The sequence below is a fragment of the Balaenoptera musculus genome, chromosome 8, assembly GCF_009873245.2.
Source record: "Balaenoptera musculus isolate JJ_BM4_2016_0621 chromosome 8, mBalMus1.pri.v3, whole genome shotgun sequence".
Taxonomy (NCBI): Eukaryota; Metazoa; Chordata; class Mammalia; order Artiodactyla; family Balaenopteridae; genus Balaenoptera; species Balaenoptera musculus.
In genome coordinates, this window is record NC_045792.1 from 3936896 (window position 1) to 3957709 (window position 20814).

General features: G+C 59.0%; 1 protein-coding gene and 1 long non-coding RNA gene across 2 annotated transcripts in view; one reads left to right on the forward strand and one right to left on the reverse strand.

Annotated features, from left to right (window-relative positions):
• The first annotated feature begins 516 nt into the window (after positions 1 to 516).
• On the forward strand, positions 517 to 19540 carry ADAMTS8 (ADAM metallopeptidase with thrombospondin type 1 motif 8). Its single transcript, XM_036860346.1, has 9 exons — positions 517 to 1275; positions 8707 to 8946; positions 9748 to 9883; positions 10418 to 10585; positions 11351 to 11652; positions 13626 to 13809; positions 16162 to 16334; positions 16458 to 16633; positions 18356 to 19540. The coding sequence occupies exons 1-9, from the start codon at positions 517 to 519 to the stop codon at positions 18924 to 18926; spliced, it is 2709 nt and encodes a 902-aa protein (XP_036716241.1). The 3' UTR covers positions 18927 to 19540.
• Positions 19541 to 19634: 94 nt separating this feature from the next.
• Positions 19635 to 20814, reverse strand: part of LOC118899145 — a 69676-nt gene continuing 68496 nt past the window's right edge. The window contains exon 6 of the long non-coding RNA XR_005020894.1: positions 19635 to 20390. This is a non-coding gene — a long non-coding RNA (uncharacterized LOC118899145). The remainder of the gene's footprint in view (positions 20391 to 20814) is intronic.

Sequence of the window (20814 nt, forward strand, 5' to 3'; positions counted from 1 at the left end):
AGGGGAAAAAGTTGGAGTTGACACTTAAAGGGGGGGCGGTGGGGGGCGGGGGGAGCGAGCCCCGCTGACTCCTGATTGGTTTTACATTTCATCCAATTTTTTTTTCTCTCCTCTCTCGCTCCCTCTTTTCAGTTTCTCTCTCTGATCCCAGGGGAGGGGAAACGGGAATAGTGAGAGATCAAAAATAAACCTCTTATGTCAAAGCCGGGAAGGAAGTATAAATACGAAGGGCTCGGCAGCCCACTCTGTGCTTCCCGGGGTGGGGAGAAGGCAGGGGCGGAGGACGCGCACGCGGCCGGGGCGCCAGTTGCTCGCGCTCGGCTGGGCGGGAGGGCGCGGGAGCAGCGGCCGCGCCAGCCGGAGGGGCCGCCCGGGGACCGCCGCCGCTAGGCGCCCACCGGCCACGCGGCCGGCCCGCCGCCCGAGCTCCCGCCCGCGGGGCCAGCGGCCGGGCCGCCAGCACCTGCCCGCGCCGGGCCCGCTTTCTGCATCGCCCCCGCCGCAGCCGCAGCCCCCATGCCCCGCGCCGCCCCCCGGTGGCCGCCGCTCCTGCTGCTGCTGCCGCTGCTACCGCTGCTGCCGCCGCCGCTGCCGCCGCTCGCCCGCGGCGCCCCGGCCAGGCCTGCAGGCGGGGGGCCGGCCTCGGCGCTGGTGGTGCCCACGCGGTTGCCGGGCGGCGCGGGCGAGCTCGCGCTCCACCTGTCCGCCTTCGGCCGCGACTTCGAGCTGCGCCTGGCGCCCGACGCCAGCTTCCTGGCGCCCGAGTTCAAGATCGAGCGCCTCGGGGGCTCCGGCGGGGCGGCCGGGCGCGAGCAGCAGCTGCGCGGCTGCTTCTTCTCGGGCACGGTGAACGGGGAGCCCGAGTCGCTGGCCGCCGTCAGCCTGTGCCGCGGGCTGAGCGGCTCCTTCCTGCTGGACGGCGAGGAGTTCACCATCCAGCCTCAGGGCGCGGGGGGCTCCTTGCACCGGCCGCACCGCCTGCAGCGCTGGGGGCCCGGGCGCGCCGCCGCCGCCGAAGCCCAGCCCTTGCCCGGAGCGCCCGAGGGGGAGGCGGAGAAGGGAGAGGGTCAGAGGCAGGAGGAGGCGGAGGAGGAGGAGGAGGAGGAGGAGGAGGACGAGCAGGGCAAAGAAGAGGAGGCAGAAGGCGCCAGCGAGCCGCCGCCGACCCTGGGGGCCACGAGCAGGACCAAGCGGTTTGTGTCTGAGGCTCGCTTCGTGGAAACGCTGCTGGTGGCCGACGCGTCCATGGCTGCTTTCTACGGAGCCGACCTGCAGGTAGGACTCGCTCTGCCCGGAGACCCCGGTCACCTCCCAGAGTCTCCAGATTCTTCCCTTTCCGTCCCTCTGAGGAAACCCTTCGCGTTCCTCACCCCAGACAAGGTTCTTTCCTGTCTGAGAAAGGCCAGTAACTCCTTCCCTGACCCCTGACACCTGGGCTACCTCCTGCTCCTCCCACGCGTCCCTGCCAACTTAGAGCGCAGGCCCTGGGCGTCCGCCTCCCCGCTCAGCCCCGTCCCTCGCATCCTGAACTGAAAGTGGGTTTTAAAGCACCCCCGCCCCAGACACCTGCCCCTCCCAACAGACACGATAAGTGAACATGTGGGAGAACATCCACCCCACCCCCATCTCTCCGCCCTCTACTGTCTCCAGACCTGGGAGGCTCCCAGGGAAAGGCAGCTGGGATGGAAAGATTCCCTTTGCCTACAGAACTGAGGCTGCCATAAGTAAAAGACATTGTTTGCAGGGAGTTGAACCTGGAAAGGGGCTGCCCAACTTCTGTGTGCCCAGCTGGTTCTGATCAGGGGCACGGACACCTTGCCAACCTGGCGCTCAGCCCTGGCAGAACTTGGCAGTGCCAGCATCAGCACAACAAGGGAGGGGAACAGAATTTCTGCCTGGGGGCTCAGCCCGGGAAACTGAAGCTTCAGTGGAAAAGGGAAGGAGAAGGGGGTGGGGATCTGAACTCCTCTGGTGAATGTTCCTGGTGGAGCCAGAACTAGCCTTGGTCCGCCCTAGCTGCTCTCCGCCCAGACACAGCTCTCTACTGAGCTGGGGCAGGAAAGCTGATTCCAGGGGACAGCTCCTGTCGCCAGGCCATTTCCAACTAGATTCCAAGATGGTGCAGCATCAGCAGGAGGTGTGTGTGTCACCCTACACCCCAGCACCTCGTGAAGTGGAAGGGTTCCAGGAGAGGCTGCGCTTTTCTCCTCCCTGGGGCAGCACAGAACCAGAGACGTGCGCGGTGGAGAAGAACTGACCTGCCCAGCGGTCATAGTTTCCTGAAAAAGGCACCTTGGCCGCTGCTGCAGCTCAGTTGCTGCCTCTTCGGTGATGGCACTCTTGGCTGGGACCCTATTCTCGGCTCGGCCTGTGCCCAGCTGTTGCGGGCACCGAGTGCTTCGGCGTCCCCTATGCAGGATAGCCTAGACGAGGCGCAGCCGGCCCTCCAGCTTCTCGCCCCATCCTTCTCACTCTGCGGTCACTGGGAAATGCACTCTAGACGGAAGGATGGGAAGAGCTGGCTGCTGCCGGGGCCGTTAAAGCCCCGCGGGCTCCGTGGGCGCTGTCCCGGTATTCGGTCCTCCCAGAGCACGGGAAGGCGGCTTGGAGCCGTCAGCGCGGTCTGCCCCCGGGACTGTGGGTCTGCACTGACTGAGTATCTGCTTCCCTGCCTTCCATGAGAGCAGGGGGAGGCACCAGCCGCCTTCCCTGACTCCTTTCCGCAAGCAAGTCCTCCAGAGGGCGGCAGGTCGGTGGGCTTCTCCCGTCTCAGGTGAGGATGGCTATTCCGGCTACCAGGGGCTCCATCAGAAAGCACATTCACCGCAAACCCAGAGCTGAGGGGCTCGGCCCCTCCCATGCACGACTCCTTTCTGACAGCTGCCTGAGAACCAGGAGGTGGGAAAGCCAACAAGAACCGGAGCAGCAGCAGAAAAAGAAACTTGCCCTTCGGTCTTCAGAGCCAGAATGTCCTCCCTGACGTTTTCCTACCATCTCACTCTCAGCTCAACGCCCAGACACTTCAGATGCTGTCTGTTTGCCTCCAGCACACACTCGGCAGCTCCGGATGTCAGAGCCATCTGAAAGCAGACGTGCTTGCTGCCGCCAGGGCTCCCAAGCCACTGAAGCCAGGGGCTGGGCTGGGTTCTGCCCAGGTCTGCTGCACCAGACGAGTTGACTTTCTCTTCGCAGAGCCACCCAGGAGCACTTCCAGCCTCGTATGACCCCTGGCTGGGTGACCCAGAGCACGCCTGTCCCATCTGTTCCCCCTGCACACACACAGGTTTCTGGACTATTCACAGACTGGCACCTCTGCAGCTGCCAGCTCCCTTGGGTCAGGAGAACGTGTCACAATAGGCATCAGGCACCTTGAAGACTGAGGTCCTCTCCCTGGGCGGGCGGGGGGGCTCCCTCTCTCCTTGGGGCCAGCCCTGCCACCTCCCCCTTGGTCTCATCACGTCACTGCCTGCATCCTGCTGTCACCGCGCTGGGGTGGGGCAGGGGCTGAGACACAGCTGTTTCTATGACTGGCCCCTGGCCCCTCTGCTCTGACCGCTCACCGGCTATGGAGGTGCCACAGAACAGACTTGAACTTCTCAGCTCCACTCCCTGGGCTTCCTGGCTCAGCCAAGACAGGAGTGGATGTCAAGGGCCGGTTCCCCGAGACCTTGCCTTCCCAGACCCACCTCCCAAAATAGAGCCTAGTTCTTTACAAGTAACTCTCCGAGGGGCCTCCTGGAGACTTCATTCATACAGATGGAAAAAGCTTCGGGGTGTCCCGGCAACGGGGGGGTGTGAGGAGGATGAAGAGGGCCTTCCCCCTCACCTGTGAAGCGAGGCGCCTGCACTAGGTAATCGATTCTAGCCTGAACATCGATGAGGCTGCTTCGTGGTGAGTCTTCTGGAAAGTTCAGCGCCACGTGGAGAAGCCACCCACTGAGCATGTTCAATCTGCAGAGTGGTTTCCACGCACCGCCTGGTGGAAATACCTGTGAAGGGGCGGAGGAAGAAAGGCCAGCTCTCGCAGCGCCCGAGGGCGGTGCTGGTTCACTGAGCCATGCCGCCTCCTGAGCACCAGGAGGGTCTGAGGCCCTGGCCCCCCGACATCATCCACGCTGTGGGAATGCGTCACCGAACCCAGCAGCCCAAAGACGTCCAGCCGCAGTGGGAGGCCAGGTCCTGAGAAGGAGCCGCCTTCGAGGCCAAGAGAAAGAATCAGCCGCGCGCAAGGCTGGTCCCACTGCTAAGCGACAGGGGAGTCTTCCAGACTCTGTACACTTGAGTTCAGTCAATCCCTCGACAGGAGGGGCCCTGTCTCCCACCTTCCTCTCTGGCTTCACAGTTAAGGAGCTCAGACAAAGGGGGCGTTCTGAAAGGAGGGACCACCTCGGAAGAGACGGTTAACTCTATCTGCATCCGGCCGCAGCTGATTGTTCCCTGGATGAAACCGGAGCAGGAGAGGGGCGAGTGGGGATTGTGCTGCGCCCCATGGTTGGTCTGGGAAGCTGTCCTGCCAGGGCAGCAGCTGCAGGCTGAGCTTCTGAACTCACTCACTGCTGAGCAGGGAGGGCCCCCAGAGAAGACCAGAGGAGTCCCAAGATTCAGGCTACTAGCAGGTGGTTTCAGGGAAGGGCCAAGTCACAGCCATTTCGTCTCCCCTTGCCCTTGCCCCCTGGGGAAACGCCTCCCCCGCCAGCCCTAATACCCGAAGTGGCCAAGTACCCCGGCTCGCCCAGCACAGCCTCCATCTAGGCCTGTTCATTCTGGCATAATTATTAATAGTCTCATCTTTCACTCTCAAAAGTGTCCTGTTTTGGATAATAACAGAAACAGACACGTGCCCAAGTCTCCACAGGCCACGTTATATGCATGTGAAGTATGTTCCCCCACTGGCAAAAGACCAAGTCTTCTCCATCCCTTTGGTCTGCTGCCATCAGAATGATGGATTATATGAAGTATTTCCCAAAGAGAAGGCCCTAGTATTCAACCGTCTTTGATTCACCACTTCCCCCTCCCCCCCGGGGGGAGGGGGAGTTGGGCAGAGACAATGTCAGGGGCACCCTGGCTGGCTTGCTTGCATGCTCTGTTCGGGCTGTGCTGCAGTTTTCCTTGCGGCAGCAAAGAGGGTGGCAGTCAGTGCCATGATGAAGAGCATAGACTTTGACAGGAAATAGACATGAGTGGCCTTGAGCGAGTTACCCATTTCTCTGTACCTCGATTTCCTCACCGGCCGGACAGGCACAGTTATACCAATGTCCTGGCAGTGTCTGGAGGAGATGGTAAAATACGGAAGGCACCTGACCCAGAGCCTGGCACATAGTAGGTGCTCGGCGAAGCGTGGCTGGTGCTAGAGTTGCCTTGGGTGATGCATTTGTCAGAGTAGGAGGGCAGGGCGGTCCCACGCCGTCAGAGCCAGCCAGCGCTGTGCCAGCTGTGCTGTCCCACGCAGCACAGGACCTGCCTTTCAGCCTGCTCTGCCTGGACTGTATCCACTGGACTCCTTGTGGTGCTGGTAACTGCGTGCTTTGGCGAGGTGGCCTTGCCCCTCGCTGCTTGGAGGACGAGGAGGGGTGAAGGACATCTGTGCAGGACCCTGTCTTTTCTCCGTCTCTTCTTTCCTCTCCCTTTGCTTCTCCCTCCTCCCCAGCAGTCTCAGGCCCCAGAGAGATGCCAGAAGGGAGAGTGATGGCCCCGTTGCTGAGGCCGCAGGGTTTCCATGTTACCACCCCTCCTCTCCCTGCCTCTCCCAGGCGTGCTGCGAGGAGAGCGCTGGGCCCACAGCGTCAGGGATGACGTTATGAGCGAAGGAGCTGCTGGAAGTGCGTTTGGCCCGGGCCCAGCCTTCCCCAGACTCCCGCCATAGCTGGCCTTGGCTGCACGGGAGGGAGCTCCGGGGGAGGAATCTCCTTGTTTGTGTCTCAGAGAATCAGAGGGCTACGTCCCAGCCTAGCTGGCGGAGTGTCTTTTCGCTCCACCAGGTCCTGGGGGCACCAGTGGAGAAGGAGGCTCCCTGAAAAGTGCCCACCTTTCCCTAGGGAGACCCAAGGGCAGGAGGTCCCCGGGCCGTTCCAGAGTCGGGTGTGTGGCCACCCCGGCCGGCTGGCCCTGGGCTCTGACCTACCCGACCCGGTTGTGGGGAGGTCGTCTGCAGCCCGCAGCCTGCGCCCAAGCGGTGCACAGGGAGGTATAAATGGACAGCGCGCGGTAGAGCAAGCGGGCTAACCTTCTCCTTGACTGGCTCCTGGGCCCACTCTCTGTGGGACTGGAAGTCAGGCCTGCCCTTTCGGACCAGGAGATGCACCGAGAAGCGGGGGCTCACAGACCCACGGCCGCCCACCCACCCAGGCCCAGTGGCCCTTCCCCCAGGGCGCTGTCAGACGCACAGGCACCCGGGCCACCGTTCCTCAGAGGAGCCGATGCAGGGGTGGTAGGGCATCCCGCCCCCAAAAGTTCAGTGAGGCAAGACAGAGGCGGAGGTGAGCCGGGCCGGGACTGGGGACTTGAGCAGAAACTCTGGACCACACTGTCCTGGCAGCCCTCTTGCCATGGGAATTATCTTCTGAGAAGGCAGCCAGAAGGACCTTCAAACGTCCTCCCGTCTAACCCACCTCCTGGAAGGAAAACGACTCTCAGGCCAGCTCAGCTCCCCAGTTGTTACTCGGTGTCTGGAGAAGATGCTGTGAGCTGCCTGAACTCAAGCACGGAGACTCCAAGGACCTCGGTGTCCGGACGCGCCCCCCCCAAGCCGGCCTTTGTGCAGCAGTTTGTACGTGTGCACCTCTGGTTGTCATCGGGGACGTGCCCATCGCATGGTCTCTGCTCGTCTGGCCAGGCAGCTTGGGAACCAGACCCTTCTGAGACCTTAGGTCTTCAGTTCCTTATCCTGAGCCTTCGGGGACTGCTTCGGAGCATCTGGCGTCTCTCATCTTCACACCTTCTTTGTAAGACATCAGCTCCCCAGTTTTGAGATTGTGAAGGTGGGACTGAAAGGAAGGCCTCCTGTGAGGAGAGTTTCAGGCTGTCTCGGAAGAAGTTCCCGGAGTTGGCCCCTGGTCCTTCCTGGGGTAGGAGACCCCGGACGCAGCAGAGGCCTGGAGGACGTAGCCCCAGCAAGCTGCCACTCCTCAGCCCTCGCCCCCAGTTGCATAATGATGTGATTGCTTGTTTCCCTCAGGAATCCGACTCCAGGGGCTGGTGCCAAGTTTCAGCTTTGCTGATAAGATGTTTACATCAGCCTAAACATAGCTGGAGCGCTTGACACACTAAGTAACCTGCCAACCCCTGTTTGTAGGGCTTACAAAATATCTGGCTGGTTGACTGCGAGGTGAACAGACAGATCCCATTCACAGACAATGGGATTCGTCTAGAACTCCCACCCGTGGCCTCAGCCCATGGAATGTCCGTCTCTAGCCTTTCACCCTCCTTTCCTTCCTTCTTCTCCCACCTTCCAGAGCACCGGAGGGAAGAAAGAGAGGCTACAGGAGGTGGTGCCCTAGGGAGCAGGGAGCAGGGCTGGCCACACTCCCGGCTGACGGCCTGAAGGCCTGTATGCCTCTGCCCCATTCGTCTCCTGTTCTGCGAAGTCATCCAAGAGGACTCCCTTCTGGAGGTCCTGGAGGCAGAAGAGTGAGCCCCATCTGGCCTCGCCCAAAGCCTTGGGAGCAGTTGGCAGCCCAGGGTTGGGGCAGAGGCCAAGCACCGATGTCACCGCCTTCAGCTGGCCTTGGTGGGACTGGAAGCGATGGGAGCCTGAACGCCTGGGTCTCACCGACCCACCCGATTCTCTCCCACCCCAGGCAGAGGGGAATGAACCCTCTGGGCTGTCCAGGCAGAAGCCAGGAGGCCAAGCCCTGGGAAACTTACTGAGAAGAGTGTAGACCTCAGAGACAGACACCCTTGGGCTGGCACTCCGGCTTTAAGAGCTGCGCGGCTGTAGACTAGTTATTTAACTTGCGAGAACTTCCACTTCCTCGTTCGTGAAATGGGGATGACAATCCTTACTTCCCAGAGTTATTGTGAGCATTTAATGAGGTGACACGTGCACCGTCTGTGACTGGTGCAGAGGAGCTACTGTTAGGAGTGATCATCAGAGCAAAGTTTTCCCATCCTGAAGAGTAGGGGTTACCCCAGAAGACATCAGGAAAATTCTCGACGGATATTAACCTTGAGCGCTCAGATAATTGCTTCTGGGCTGAGGGTGGAGAGGGGATGGGTGGCTGGCAGGGAGACGGTTGGTGTCGAGGTTAAGGTAGAATCACCAGTGCCATCGACGAGAAGAACTTTCTGTGATGATGGGAATGTTCTGTCTGCTCAGTCCGCTGCAGTAGCCACGAGCCACACACGGCTACTGGCGCTCTTGAAATGTGGCCGGTGTGGCAGAGGAGCTAGGATTTTAATTTTATTGAATTTTAATGGATTTCGATGTCCATGGCCACATGTGGCTGGTCAGGATGTTAAACGCTTAAGCTTTGGAGCCAGGCGTTCTGGGTTCACACGCTGGTTGACACACTAGCTCTGGGACCTTGGGCCACCTACTGAGCCGTGACTTTCTTATATGTACAATGAAGGGAAGTAATGCCAGGGCCTCGGGGGTTTTGTGAGCCTTCCCCGAGATGCTATGCACCAATGCCTGGCACACAGGGTGCACAACGTGACGTGGGGCGGCGGCCAGGCCTACCCCTCCCCCTCCACCCCTCCTTCCTGCAGGACCACGTCCTGACGCTGATGGCTGTGGCGGCCCACATCTACAAGCACCCCAGCATCAGGAACTCCATCAACCTGATGGTGGTGAAGGTGCTGATCGTGGAGGATGAGAGATGGGGCCCCGAGGTGTCCGACAACGGCGGGCTGACGCTGCGCAACTTCTGCAGCTGGCAACGGCGCTTCAACCAGCCCAGCGACCGGCACCCCGAGCACTTCGACACGGCCATCCTGCTCACCAGACAGGTCCGCGGGCCTCTGGGAACCGGGGGCGGGGGGGGAGGGTGCGCCGAGGGGCGCCTCGGCCGCCCAGACACGGGGACCGGCTCCCTGCTGGCCCCAGCTGGACACCAGGAGCCTCGTGTGCGGACCAGCAGGAGGAGGAGGTCACGAGGACATGTACGAGGCATGTGCGGGGGAAGGAGAGGAATTCGTGAGGGCTCTTCTCCAGAAGCTTGTGACCAGCTGTCTGCTGAGGTCATAACAAGAGGAAACGGGCTCAAACTGCCCAGAGAGCGATGTGGAGCTGGAACTAAGACAGGAGGTCCAGCTGCAATGGGGGTTAAAGCCGGTGGAGGTAACCAGGGTCCCCTCAAGACTTCCCCAATGGCAGTAGGCCTGCCCATCTCCCTGGTGTGGTTTAAACAGATGGCTTCCTGAAGGCCAGCAAGTGTGATCACGTGCGGAGACCCTGCTCACCCCCAGGCCGCACGCACAACCCCAAGGCGAGTGCTGCGTTTTTAGCCCCACTTTACAGCTGGGGAAACCGAGGCACAGAGCAGCCACCCTGTGGCAGCGCCCGCAGTCAGGCCCCGGCCGCCTCGCTGTGGGGTCCACACCCTTAATCACCCGCCAGGCTATCCCACCTCCCGGCACAAGCTTTCCGAGTCCCCGGCAGCCCGAGGACACGCCGACACAGAAGGAGAAATGGCCTTTGGGGAGAAATAGGGATTTGGCTTAAAACGTGTCCTGTGTCTCCGGAGGCGCAGGAGTGGGGAGGGTTTCCATCCTGTGTTCGTCCTCACGTCCCGCTCTCTCCGCGAGCAGAACTTCTGCGGGAAGGAGGGCTTGTGTGACACCCTGGGCGTGGCGGACATTGGCACCATCTGTGACCCCAGCAAGAGCTGCTCCGTGATCGAGGACGAGGGCCTGCAGGCGGCCTACACTCTGGCCCACGAGCTCGGTAAGGCTCGCCACACCGGAGGCCTGGGCTGCTGCACTGGGCGGGAGGACCCGCCCTCCCGAGTCCAGCCAGGGCGGCGCCCCCAGGACCCGGCCGCCTCTCGGGGCCGCCCCTCCTCGTTCCGGCAGGGTGACTCTGCCCTCGTGCTGTCTCCATCCCCACCCTGAGCACGGGGCCATCCTCAGAGGTCACCAGGGAAATGCCAGTGCTCAGGTAGAGCCGTGGGGCCGCCTCCCGGCTAAGCAGTCAGGATTCTGGAAGGTCAACTAGCGAATGACTGAGATGAGTGTGAATCAGCACAGGCCCCGGCAGAAAATAAAGGGACCCCGGTGTTCCTGGTGCTCTGAGAAAGCTTCCTGGGAGAGGAGAGCCAGGCAGAGTGGGCCGGGAACAGTCTTTAAGGAATAAGCGGAGCGGCGGGGTGGTCCCTCGAGGCGCTGGCGCTGCTTAGGCCTTCAGAGGCCCTCTGCCCCCTGGGCGGACGGCTGAGGGCAGTGGAGACGCTGGGCGGACCGCGGGTCTCGTCCTCCCCAGGGCACGTCCTCAGCATGCCCCACGACGACTCCAAGCCCTGTGCTCGGCTCTTCGGGCCCCTGGGCAAGCACCACATGATGGCGCCCCTCTTCGTCCACCTGAACAAGACGCTGCCCTGGTCCCCCTGCAGCGCCATGTACCTCACGGAGCTCCTGGACGGCGAGCACGGTAGGTCCCCCAGGCTTCTCCCTGGCCGGCGGCCGGCACCTGCAGCGCAGGCATCTCGGCCTGGGAGAGACTCAGGAGCTGTGTCCCCGCCACCCCGCCGGGCTCAGTGTTCCGACCACTCCACAAAGCATGCCCTTCCTTGGCCCAGCTTACAGCAGCCCCTTTAGGTTATCCCACAGAGCAGGTGGAAGTAGTCTGAGAAGGTCTCTCTGGAGGAGGTGGGTTCGAACAGAGCTCGAAGGAATGGAAGAATTTTTGTCGTGCAGAGGGGAGAAGGGAGCTTCTGGCTGGAGCGATAGATCACAGGGTAGCGTGCAAATGGCAGAGAGGCAGGAAGTGCCCCGTGAGGGCACGGAGTGGGGCGAGGTGCCTGGTGAAGACAGCCTGACTTGTTGAGTAAAGCAGTGAAAACACAACTGGTTCTTGATTCTTGATACAAAGATAATAGATTGGCCAACATCAATACTTTGGCTTTATTTCTCCTGGCCTGGTTTTTAAGAGTCCATTTACATCCCCAATTATACTGTGACGTAGATTTAGTGTTACGATTAGCTGGCCTTCCCTAGGTAAACGCTGAATGCATATAAGATGTTCTGGATACCAAAAGAAATGCAACCCTTAAAAAAAAATTGCTACTGATAGTCAAAACTTGGAGGAGCTTCTGTGGATGACTGAGTGTTGACAGTTTGTAGGTGGAGGTCAAGGAGGCCGCGAGTGTGATGGGGGGGGGGACCCCTTCTTCCTATTCCTCTGCTTCCTCCACAGGAGACTGTCTCCTGGACGCCCCTACCTCGGCCCTGCCTCTGCCCACAGGCCTCCCGGGCAGCAGGGCCCTCTACGAGCTGGACCAACAGTGCAAGCAGATCTTTGGGCTGGGCTTCCGCCACTGCCCCAACACCTCTGCTCAGGACATCTGTGCCCAGCTCTGGTGCCACATGGATGGCGCCGAGCCCCTTTGCCACACGAAGAACGGCAGCCTGCCCTGGGCGGACGGGACGCCCTGCGGGCCCGGGAGCCTCTGCTTGGGTGGCAGCTGCCTGCCTCAGGAGGAAGTAGAGAAGCCCAAGGTGAGGGACGGCCACTGGGAGTGGGGGACAGGGAGGGGGAGGGCTGTCTCCAAGGAGGAAACCACACCTGAGAGCCATGAACTAAGAGACTTTGGGCCAGGGGCAACTGTGAGGAAAATCACTCACCTTTGGACAAAGCAAAGCGTATTTATCCAGAGTCGAGGGGAGCCGCTCAAGACCGTGCTCAGAGCCGGTGGCTGATGTCGGCAGGGCTCCGGGCACTCAGGGGACTCTGCCGCGGAGCTGACTTGAAGGCCTGTGAGGCTTGGTGCTAGGTGTGGAACACTCCAGCGCAAGAGCAGTCGCGGGCCCTCAACAAACAGAAGCCGTTATGAATTCTATTATAAACAGGTAGCGTGACAGCAGAGGAGGGACATCCGATCAAGAACGAGGGGAAAGTATTCGTATCCTACCCGTGTCGGAGCTGAATGCATAGCTAGGGGTCAGGAGAGTGAGAGTAATTGTGGGAACTCCTTGCTCAAGGAGGAGGGAAGGAGGAATCAGAATCACCTCTGACCAGGCGGAGAAAACCTGGCAGAGTAAACGCGCAAGGAAAGGCAAGGCAATGCCAGTGAGAGTTTTTAAACGACTTGCTTCTTCGCCCTGCTCTTAATACATCCGAACTGTGAGGCTGATCACATTTCTCTGCGAGTCACTGAGCCATCTCTGAAACAGCATCCACCGGGTTCGCAGCCTGGGCCCGGCCCAGCTCGGAATCACCAGGGTGGCCTGTGCGCTCACCCTCCGGAGGGCTGTCCTCAGCGGTGCTTCCGTTGCACTGAGGCCCGCGGGCCCGCGTGGGCGGGTAAAGCACATGCTCCTTCTAAGCCTGAGCCAGGACGGGATCCGCGGATTCATTCTCAGCCCCCTCCCAGCCCACACCCCGACACTGAGCTTCTCCCAACCCTGTCCTGTGGCGTGTGCTTCACACGTTCCTGAGGGGAGAGGCAGGGAGGGAGCCCATCCAACCTTTCCCAGCACCCCAGCCAAGCCCAGCACAGGGAAAGGTGGCCAGAAAATGATCACCGGATGATGCTTATCACCTATGTTTAAGGGGAAAAGACAGATCATAAAATACTATATATACATATGTGTGTGTGTGTATATATATATATGTATACGTATATGACAGGATCATATCTGTGTAAAATAAAACCTGGCACCTTCATGATCCTATAGTCAGAGCAAAGGTACAAAAGGATATTGATGAAAATCACGTCAATCATTTCATCTGGGTAGTGGTATTTTGTAAGCGTTACTTTCTTTTTTACACCTTTCTGTATTTTTCATTTTTTATATGAGCACGTATGACTTCTGCAACTTTTTTAAAATTATTTTCATTTTGAAAACTTAATGAACCCACCCAAGGCAATGCCTTGTCCTCAGGGTCAGTTTTAAAGTTGGAAGCAACTCTAGTTTATTTCCCAGCACCATCCTACCCCTGGACCTGGCGGCTGGTAGACGAGTGGCCGCACCTCCTAGAGATTAGTCCTTCAGACCAGAACCTACCCGCCTCAGCACCGGGGGCATCTGGGCTGCGTGCGCCCCGGCCGTGGGAGGCTGTCGTGCTCGTCGCTGGATGTTTAGCAGCACCCTGTCCCCCACCCGCTCGAGGCCAGCAGCCTACGCCCTGCCCAGCTGTGACAACCACAGGGTCTCCGAACACTGCCACGTGTCCCGGCCGATGGAGAACCGCTGCGTTAGACCCAACCTTATTCCCATAAAAGTGTTTCACTCAGCAACTCCCGTTGAGCACCTTGCAAAGGGCGAGGCACTGTTGTAGACACCAGGCGGCCAGCCGCGAGCAAGGCCAGCACAGACTGTGATCGGGGAGCCGCGGCGGCACGGGCCATACAGCCCCTGCACAAATGAATCACGCAGTTTACCGAACTGCACGCACCGGGACGGGCGCAACTAGGTGAGGAGGCCTCCTGCCCTCTGCTCCCCACTCAGCGCAGCCTTGTGTGTTGCAGGCCGTGGTGGATGGAGGCTGGTCCCCGTGGGGACCCTGGGGAGAATGTTCACGGACCTGCGGAGGAGGAGTACAGTTTTCACACCGCGAGTGCGAGGACCCCGAGCCTCGGAACGGAGGGAGATACTGCCTGGGTCGGAGAGCCAAGTACCAGTCGTGCCACACGGAGGAGTGCCCCCCTGATGGTAATCGCCACACCGGCCAGAGCAGCTGCTGTGTTGCCTGCAGCAGATCCCCAGAGGAGTGCGGGGCTCTCCCGGGCGCAGAGCTTTCCTGGGTGCAGACATAAATGGTTTAGAGCAGCCCGTGGCGACCCAGGACAGCTCTCCCTGTCCGGGGAGAGCCCGGCAAAGGAGAGACACTGCCCTGGTCTTCCAAGATGTGGAGGTGGAGGGCGTCACTCCCAACCAAACTTATTCATTAGAGCTGGGGGAGGGCTTTGCAGAGGGGCGAGCGTCTAGGATAACGTCTGAACCCTCGTCTGTATGCAGAATGGAGGCGTTTTCCAAAGCCAGGGTCAGAGCCAAACCTCCAATATCTTTCCAGCCAACATCCAGCTCAGGGCGGAGGGAAGATTTCTGCATCTGACCCTAGCGCGCATTACCCCTGAGAAGAGTTGCCCATCTCCCCTTGGAGCGTGGTAGCTGCCTGGCGGCCCCTTCTTGGGAAGCAGCCCCTCATCTGCTTCTCCTGGGGACGTCCTCCCCAGTGCCTGCTAGAAAGCCCACACATTAACTCAGGGGCAGCAGGCAACGTGAGAGCAAATCATTGCAGGTCTTTTCCCCACCATCCCATCCAGCTCCCCTTGTGCAGCCCCAGGAAGTATTGGCAGGCTGCAAACGACAAGCAGAGAGACGCATCCAAGCGCAGAGGCGCACTGGCATTGGAATGGTGTCTAATGAGGGAATCTGGAGGCTTTGCAGTTTTGCAAGATGAGGAGGATCAGTAACGGCACGAAGCTCTGGAGCTGTGCGAGTCTGCCTGGCACACGCGTGAAGCGTTCCCGGGGGAATGAGAGAGAGAGAAGGGGGAGGGGAATGGATATAGGCATGCGGTAGACACGGACCGTAGGTGATACCATGATTTCAGGTGCACCGGGACCAGCCATCTCAGTCAGTGAGTGTTTTGGTGCCTCTTGTGTGGGTAGAACTGGAATAGGTGTTATAATGACATAAGAAGCATGTTCTCTGTACTCAGGGAACGTGCAGATCTTGTTAGAGATCCAAACCCCTTTTACAGAGCAATTAAAGGTCAATCTGTGAGGCACAGACCCCAGACTGACAAGGAATCCAGAGCGAGGAGAGGTCTGGCCTGGTTGGAAGCTTCTTGAGGAGTCAGGGCTGAGCAGGGCCTGGAGGGCTGAGACAGAGATGAGGTGCAGGAGGACGCGCTGCGATGGGGGCTATGATCCCCCCAGGGCACAGCTGAGCAGAGTGGGCCAGCGTTTCCAGGCCAGCCAAGGGTGCGTAAAAGCTAAAATAGCCTCAGGAGGCTCTCTGTGCTGGCTGTCCCATCAGGTCACCTGGGAAGCTTTTCCAAACACAGAGGCCCAGACGCCTCAGGTGTCCTGACTCAGAGTCTCAGGAGGAGTGCACGGCCACCCGGGATTTGAAGCTCCACAGACCATGCAGATGTGCAGCTGGCGTGGAGAACCCCAGTAGTAAGAGCGGGTTTAACTTCAGGATTGTGGAAGGGAAAAGCCCAGGTCTTACTTCAGACAGATTGTTCTGGAGGCAGCGTGCAGCAGGACGGGAGAGGAAGCAGGCTGTGTGTCGGAGGCTGGGCACCAAGTCTCGCAGGAAACCACAGGCCTTGGCTTGTGAGCAGTGGACCAAGATGCTGACAGTGGGAAGGAGACATTTAAAATCACAGATCGTCCTGAGTAGAGTACAGGACTTAATGACAGGTTGGGAATAGTGGATGTAGATGCGCAAATATTCAGAAGATACCAGGGTTCCGGTCTCAGGCTGGAATGCGGTAGCATCACCAAATGAAAATCCAGCCAGTTCTTCATATGGAGAAACCATATGGAGTTGGGCCTCGCTGAGCTGGAGGTAATGGCAGCATCTACAAATGGAGCTCCCCCAGAGAGACCCAGAATTATAGCAAGTGGGGTGTAGAGGCAAGGTCAGAACTAGAGATGTACATCTGGGAGCCTTTGGCCACATGTCCAAGGAGGTCAAGATAAATCACGATCAGCAGAGGCCCAAAAACGTAACTCCACGTGTCATTCCGTGCTTCCCCCGTCCCCACCTAAATTTGTTCATCTGTAAAGCAGAATTAATATTCTCCCCAAACGGCAAGACTGTTTTCCCCAGAAAGCCCAGCTGGGGCTGGGTGCTCCTTTCCTTGCCCCGTGAGTCAGGGCTTAGGTCGGTGTCTAGGAAAGCCGGGCCCAGGTGACACTGGACCTGTGTCCTCGGGTTGGGTCAAGTCCGGGAGGAAGAAGGGTGCCCGGAATCTCGGCATTTCTCCCGTGGGGTCCTGCCTGCTTCAGCTCAGCCTGTTAACTCCATGCCCTCTCGCCCTCATTTTAGGGAAGAGCTTCAGGGAGCAGCAGTGTGAGAAGTACAATGCCTACAATTACACGGACGTGGAGGGGAACCTGCTGCAGTGGGTCCCCAAGTACGCAGGGGTGTCCCCCCGGGACCGCTGCAAGCTCTTCTGCCGAGCCCGGGGGCGGAGTGAGTTCAAAGTGTTCGAAGCCAAGGTGAGGATCCTTCTGGAACTCAGGTGCACAGGTGGGGAGGAGGGCGCCCTGGCCTGAGCCCAAGAGTGGGCGGCGTCAGTGCTCACTGGGCCCTCTGACCGCCCCCCCCGTTCCCCGCTGCAGGTGATCGACGGCACCCCGTGCGGGCCCGAGACTCTGGCCATCTGTGTCCGTGGCCAGTGTGTCAAGGCTGGCTGTGACCACGTGGTAGACTCGCCTAGGAAGCTGGACAAATGCGGCGTGTGCGGCGGCAAAGGCAACTCGTGCAGGAAGGTGTCCGGTTCCCTCAACCCCTCCAGGTGGGTCTCCCCAGTTCTGTCCCTAGCTGCGTGAGCGGACCGGGCTTTGGAGTCACAGGGGCCTAAGTTTGAGTTGTGGCTGCGACTCCATCCCCGCGGAGCACTGAGCTTCAGTTCCTTCATAAAACTCGGCGTCCTCTCGATCTCAGAGTCGCTGTGAGGAGGCACGAGATGGTCAGAGCACTTGGCCCAGGGTCCGGCCCGCAGAGATGACGGCTCTCAGGGCAGCCAGAGGCCACACGGATAGGGATGTATCTTCTCTGAGTCAACTGGCAGTAGAGCTACACTGAGTAACCGGGACTTTTGCCAGAAAGCAGCTCTTCCAGGCCTGCTGTGGGAAGGACATTTCACCCTAATCTGGCGGGCCCTGCCCTTTCTGCAGGTGGATCTTCAGAAACGGGGGCCCACAGGGGGGTCTTGGCAGCCTCAGGGCCTCATGAATCTGAGAACTCCAGACGCTTTCTCCCACCTTAAAGCCACACGTTCATAAAGCTCCTATATCTGTTCAAGTGCTTTCACTTCTGTGGGCTCGACGGATTCCTCAAATAAGTCTATTGGGGCCAAGACCGTTACTCCCCTTTTACAGATGAGGAAGCATAGGCACAAAGAGACTACATGACTCTTCTAGGGTCACAGTGGTAGGTCATGGCGGCCAGAGGTGAGCCTAGGTTTACCCATTCCCGGGCGGGTTTTCCCTGTCCCACACGCACTTCCCGGGGAGGAAGGGCTAGCGCCTGCGGCCGCACTGCACCCCTAGCGGGCTCCCTCGCTCTCTCTCCTCTCATCAGCCTCAGAAAACAGAATCTGCCTACGGCAGACAACTCAGGAGTCTTTTCAAATTTAAACTCAAAGGATATAGAAAAAAGAAGCACGGGGTGTGGGACAGTCAGACGTTGGGTCCCTTCGCAGAGCTCTCTCAGGCATCAGACATGGGGCCCGGGGTCCTTTCCCAGCCGCCCAGTGGGCGCGAGGCAAGGACAGCCAGGAGCAGAGTGGCTGCCGTCCTCAGTCCTCTCCGCCTCCCTCCCAGCCTGCGAAGCCAAATACTTCTACCCCAAAAGACAAGAGTAAGAATTAAGGTTTCTCCATCCCACATAAAGCCCCAGACCCACAATAAAGTTGGAACATTTTCCCCAAACAGCATCCCAGCACCCCGGGCAGCCCCGCTCGTGGTGCTGGGCACGCCCAGAAGAAGGCCCCTCGGAGCAGGCTGTGTTGCCTGCTTCCTGCCCTAGAGCCACGATAACCAAATACCAGGAACTGATGGACCCTAGGAGGTGGCGTGACGTGTCCACCTGGTCAGCTTCTGGAATCGGTGTGTGGATCAGATCTTTCCACGTGGGTGTGAGCTCTGGGATGAAAGTGGCCAAGCAAAGTTTACACCAGTGCAAGGAGCTGCGTGTGCCTGAGATCTCTTTTCAGCCAAGAGCCCAGGTTTGGCAGCAACGGCACAGCATTCACCCCCTCTAGGCTGCCTTCCCCTCTGTGCTATTGTCGAGATCGAAACTCCAAACGTTTGAAATAGAGCTCCCAGGCCAAGCAAAAGTCCCGGTGTACCAAGTGTTCCTGTCGGCCTCAGCAGCTAACTTACTGGGCACTTTGGGGCGACTACTTCCTTCTTTGCTAGCAAACCTTTGTCTGCCCACCCCCAGTCCCCGCATGCTGACTTCCTGAGGACCGGGCTGGGGAGCCACGGGTCCTAAAGGTGTCTTCCTGTCATAGTTATGGCTACAGTGACATCGTCACCATCCCAGCTGGCGCCACTAACATTGACGTGAAACAGCGGAGCCACCCAGGGGTCCAGAACGACGGCAACTACCTGGCCTTGAAGACCGCCGACGGGCAGTACCTGCTCAATGGAAACCTGGCCATCTCCGCCGTGGAACAGGACATCCTGGTGAAGGGCACCATCCTCAAGTACAGCGGTTCCATCACCTCCCTGGAGCGGCTGCAGAGCTTCTGGCCCCTGCCTGAGCCCCTGACCGTGCAACTCCTGACAGTCCCTGGGGAGGTCTTTCCCCCCAAAGTCAAATACACCTTCTTTGTCCCTAATGACGTGAACTTCAGCATACAGAGCAGCAAAGAGAGAGCGACGACCAACGTCATCCAGCCCCTGCTCAACGCGCAGTGGGTCCTGGGAGACTGGTCTGAGTGCTCCAGCAGCTGCGGGGCCGGCTGGCAGCGGCGGGCGGTGGAGTGCCGCGACCCCAGAGGCCAGGCCTCCACCACCTGCGACGAGGCTCTGAAGCCGGAGGATGGCAAGCCGTGCGGAAGCCAGCCGTGCGCCCCGTGACCCAGCGGGCGGGCCAGGCTTATGCTCGTGGACTCGGGGTGCGGGGTGCAGACCAGGGTCACGCTACGGTGACCCCACGTCTGGGGGTGGCGTGGCCTGCCTACCCAGGCCCCCCGCTGCTGCAGCTGGGCATGAATCCATGGGGGGAGGAGAGGAGAGGAGACAGACCACAGATGCTAAAGTCTACTATCTAGTGGGTTGGACCTTGCTTGGGTTCAAGTAGAGGGCATAGGTTAAAAGGTAAAGAGTGCTCTTACAGACCCAAAAGGAAGACTTGGTCAGCCTGTTTGCAAAGGACTAACAAAGTTAAACGAAAAAAGTTTTTTCTACTTGGTACCCTCGTTAAATAATCTACCTCAGAGGGGAAAAAATTAGTCAAAGAGAGATGTGGAGTAGGGGTGGATGGTGAGTGTCAAAGCAAGCACTGTAGCTGCACCCCAAACTGTCTTCAGAAATGACCAGGCGTGTCTTCAGTATTAAACCCATCGCCTGGAGGGCTGCGAGTCGCAGGATTGTGGAGAGCCCCGTGTTCTCGGGCTCCCACCTGCAGGGGTGGATCCATTTCAAGTATTTATACAAATGTGTCTCTGAACTAAAGTGTGATCTTGCGCCAATGGAGTGGTCTGATCTGGTTCGGTATTTCTTTGGAAAGGGCAGGGGACCCAGGGCCCAAGGACAGAGGCTAAAGCTAGGTCGGCTCACCTTGAGCACAGCCAGGGAAGCGGGCACCTTGCCTGCACCTCTGAGGCCTCCCCCGAGTTCTCACGTCTGCTGAATCCAGGTCATTCGGGCAAGTCTTTATCTGCACAATCTAGACCAGCGGTTCTCAAACTTTAGTGGGCATTGGGGTCATCTAAAGGGCTGCTTGAAACACAGATGGCTGCGCCCCACCCCCGAGTTTCCGATTCAGCGGGTCAGGGGCCTGAGAATCCACATTTCTAACAAGTTGCCAGGTGACATGGAGGCTGCTAGTTTGGGGACCGCACTTTGAGAACCACTGCTCTAGTGGAAACTTCCAGCTCTGAGGTAACAAAACGTTATTCTCGAGAAAGCCCGTGCCACTCCACTCCGCATATGTCCTCATCCTCACATTTACATACTGACCAGGCAGAGATACAAGATTCTCCTAGCATCTGAGGAATGCCGCACCTGTTTCTAAGTAACATCATCCCAATGACCTCAGCTCCTTCTCTCCACACCAAATGTCATTCCCAGCTCACAACTCTTTTGACCCAGGCAAATTGCAACTGTCCCAATCAGCCCTTTTACATAGCCTGACCTTCCCCACTAGCCACCTGAAACCTGCCTGAGAGCCTCCCAAATCCCATCTTCCCTCCACGTCACCTCATCTCTTCCTGGTCAGACAAAGCCCCCAGCTCGACTTCCATATGGTCTGGTGTAGAGGGAGCTCAGTCCTTGGTCATAGTGGGCGAAAAGGAACAGACAACATCAAGAAATGACATTCTAGGGAAAAGGAGGAAAATATCTAAATTTGCATGGTCCCTTTTCCTGTCACCATTGACCCCACCCCCCTTGTCCTTCCCTTTAGCTTTCTCTCAAGACCCCTTCAAGTAAAAATTGGCCTGGGCAGGGCTTCCCTGGTGGTGCAGTGGTTGAGAATCTGCCTGCCAATGCAGGGGACACGGGTTCAAGCCCTGGTCTGGGAAGATCCCACATGCTGCACAGCAACTGGGCCCGTGAGCCACAACTACTGAGCCTGCGCGTCTGGAGCCTGTGCTCTGCAACAAGAGAGGCCGCGATAGTGAGAGGCCCGCGCACCGCGATGAAGAGTGGCCCCCGCTTGCCGCAACTGGAGAAAGCCCTCGCACAGAAACGAAGACCCAACGCAGCCAAAAATAAATAAAATTAATTACTAAAACCAAAAAAA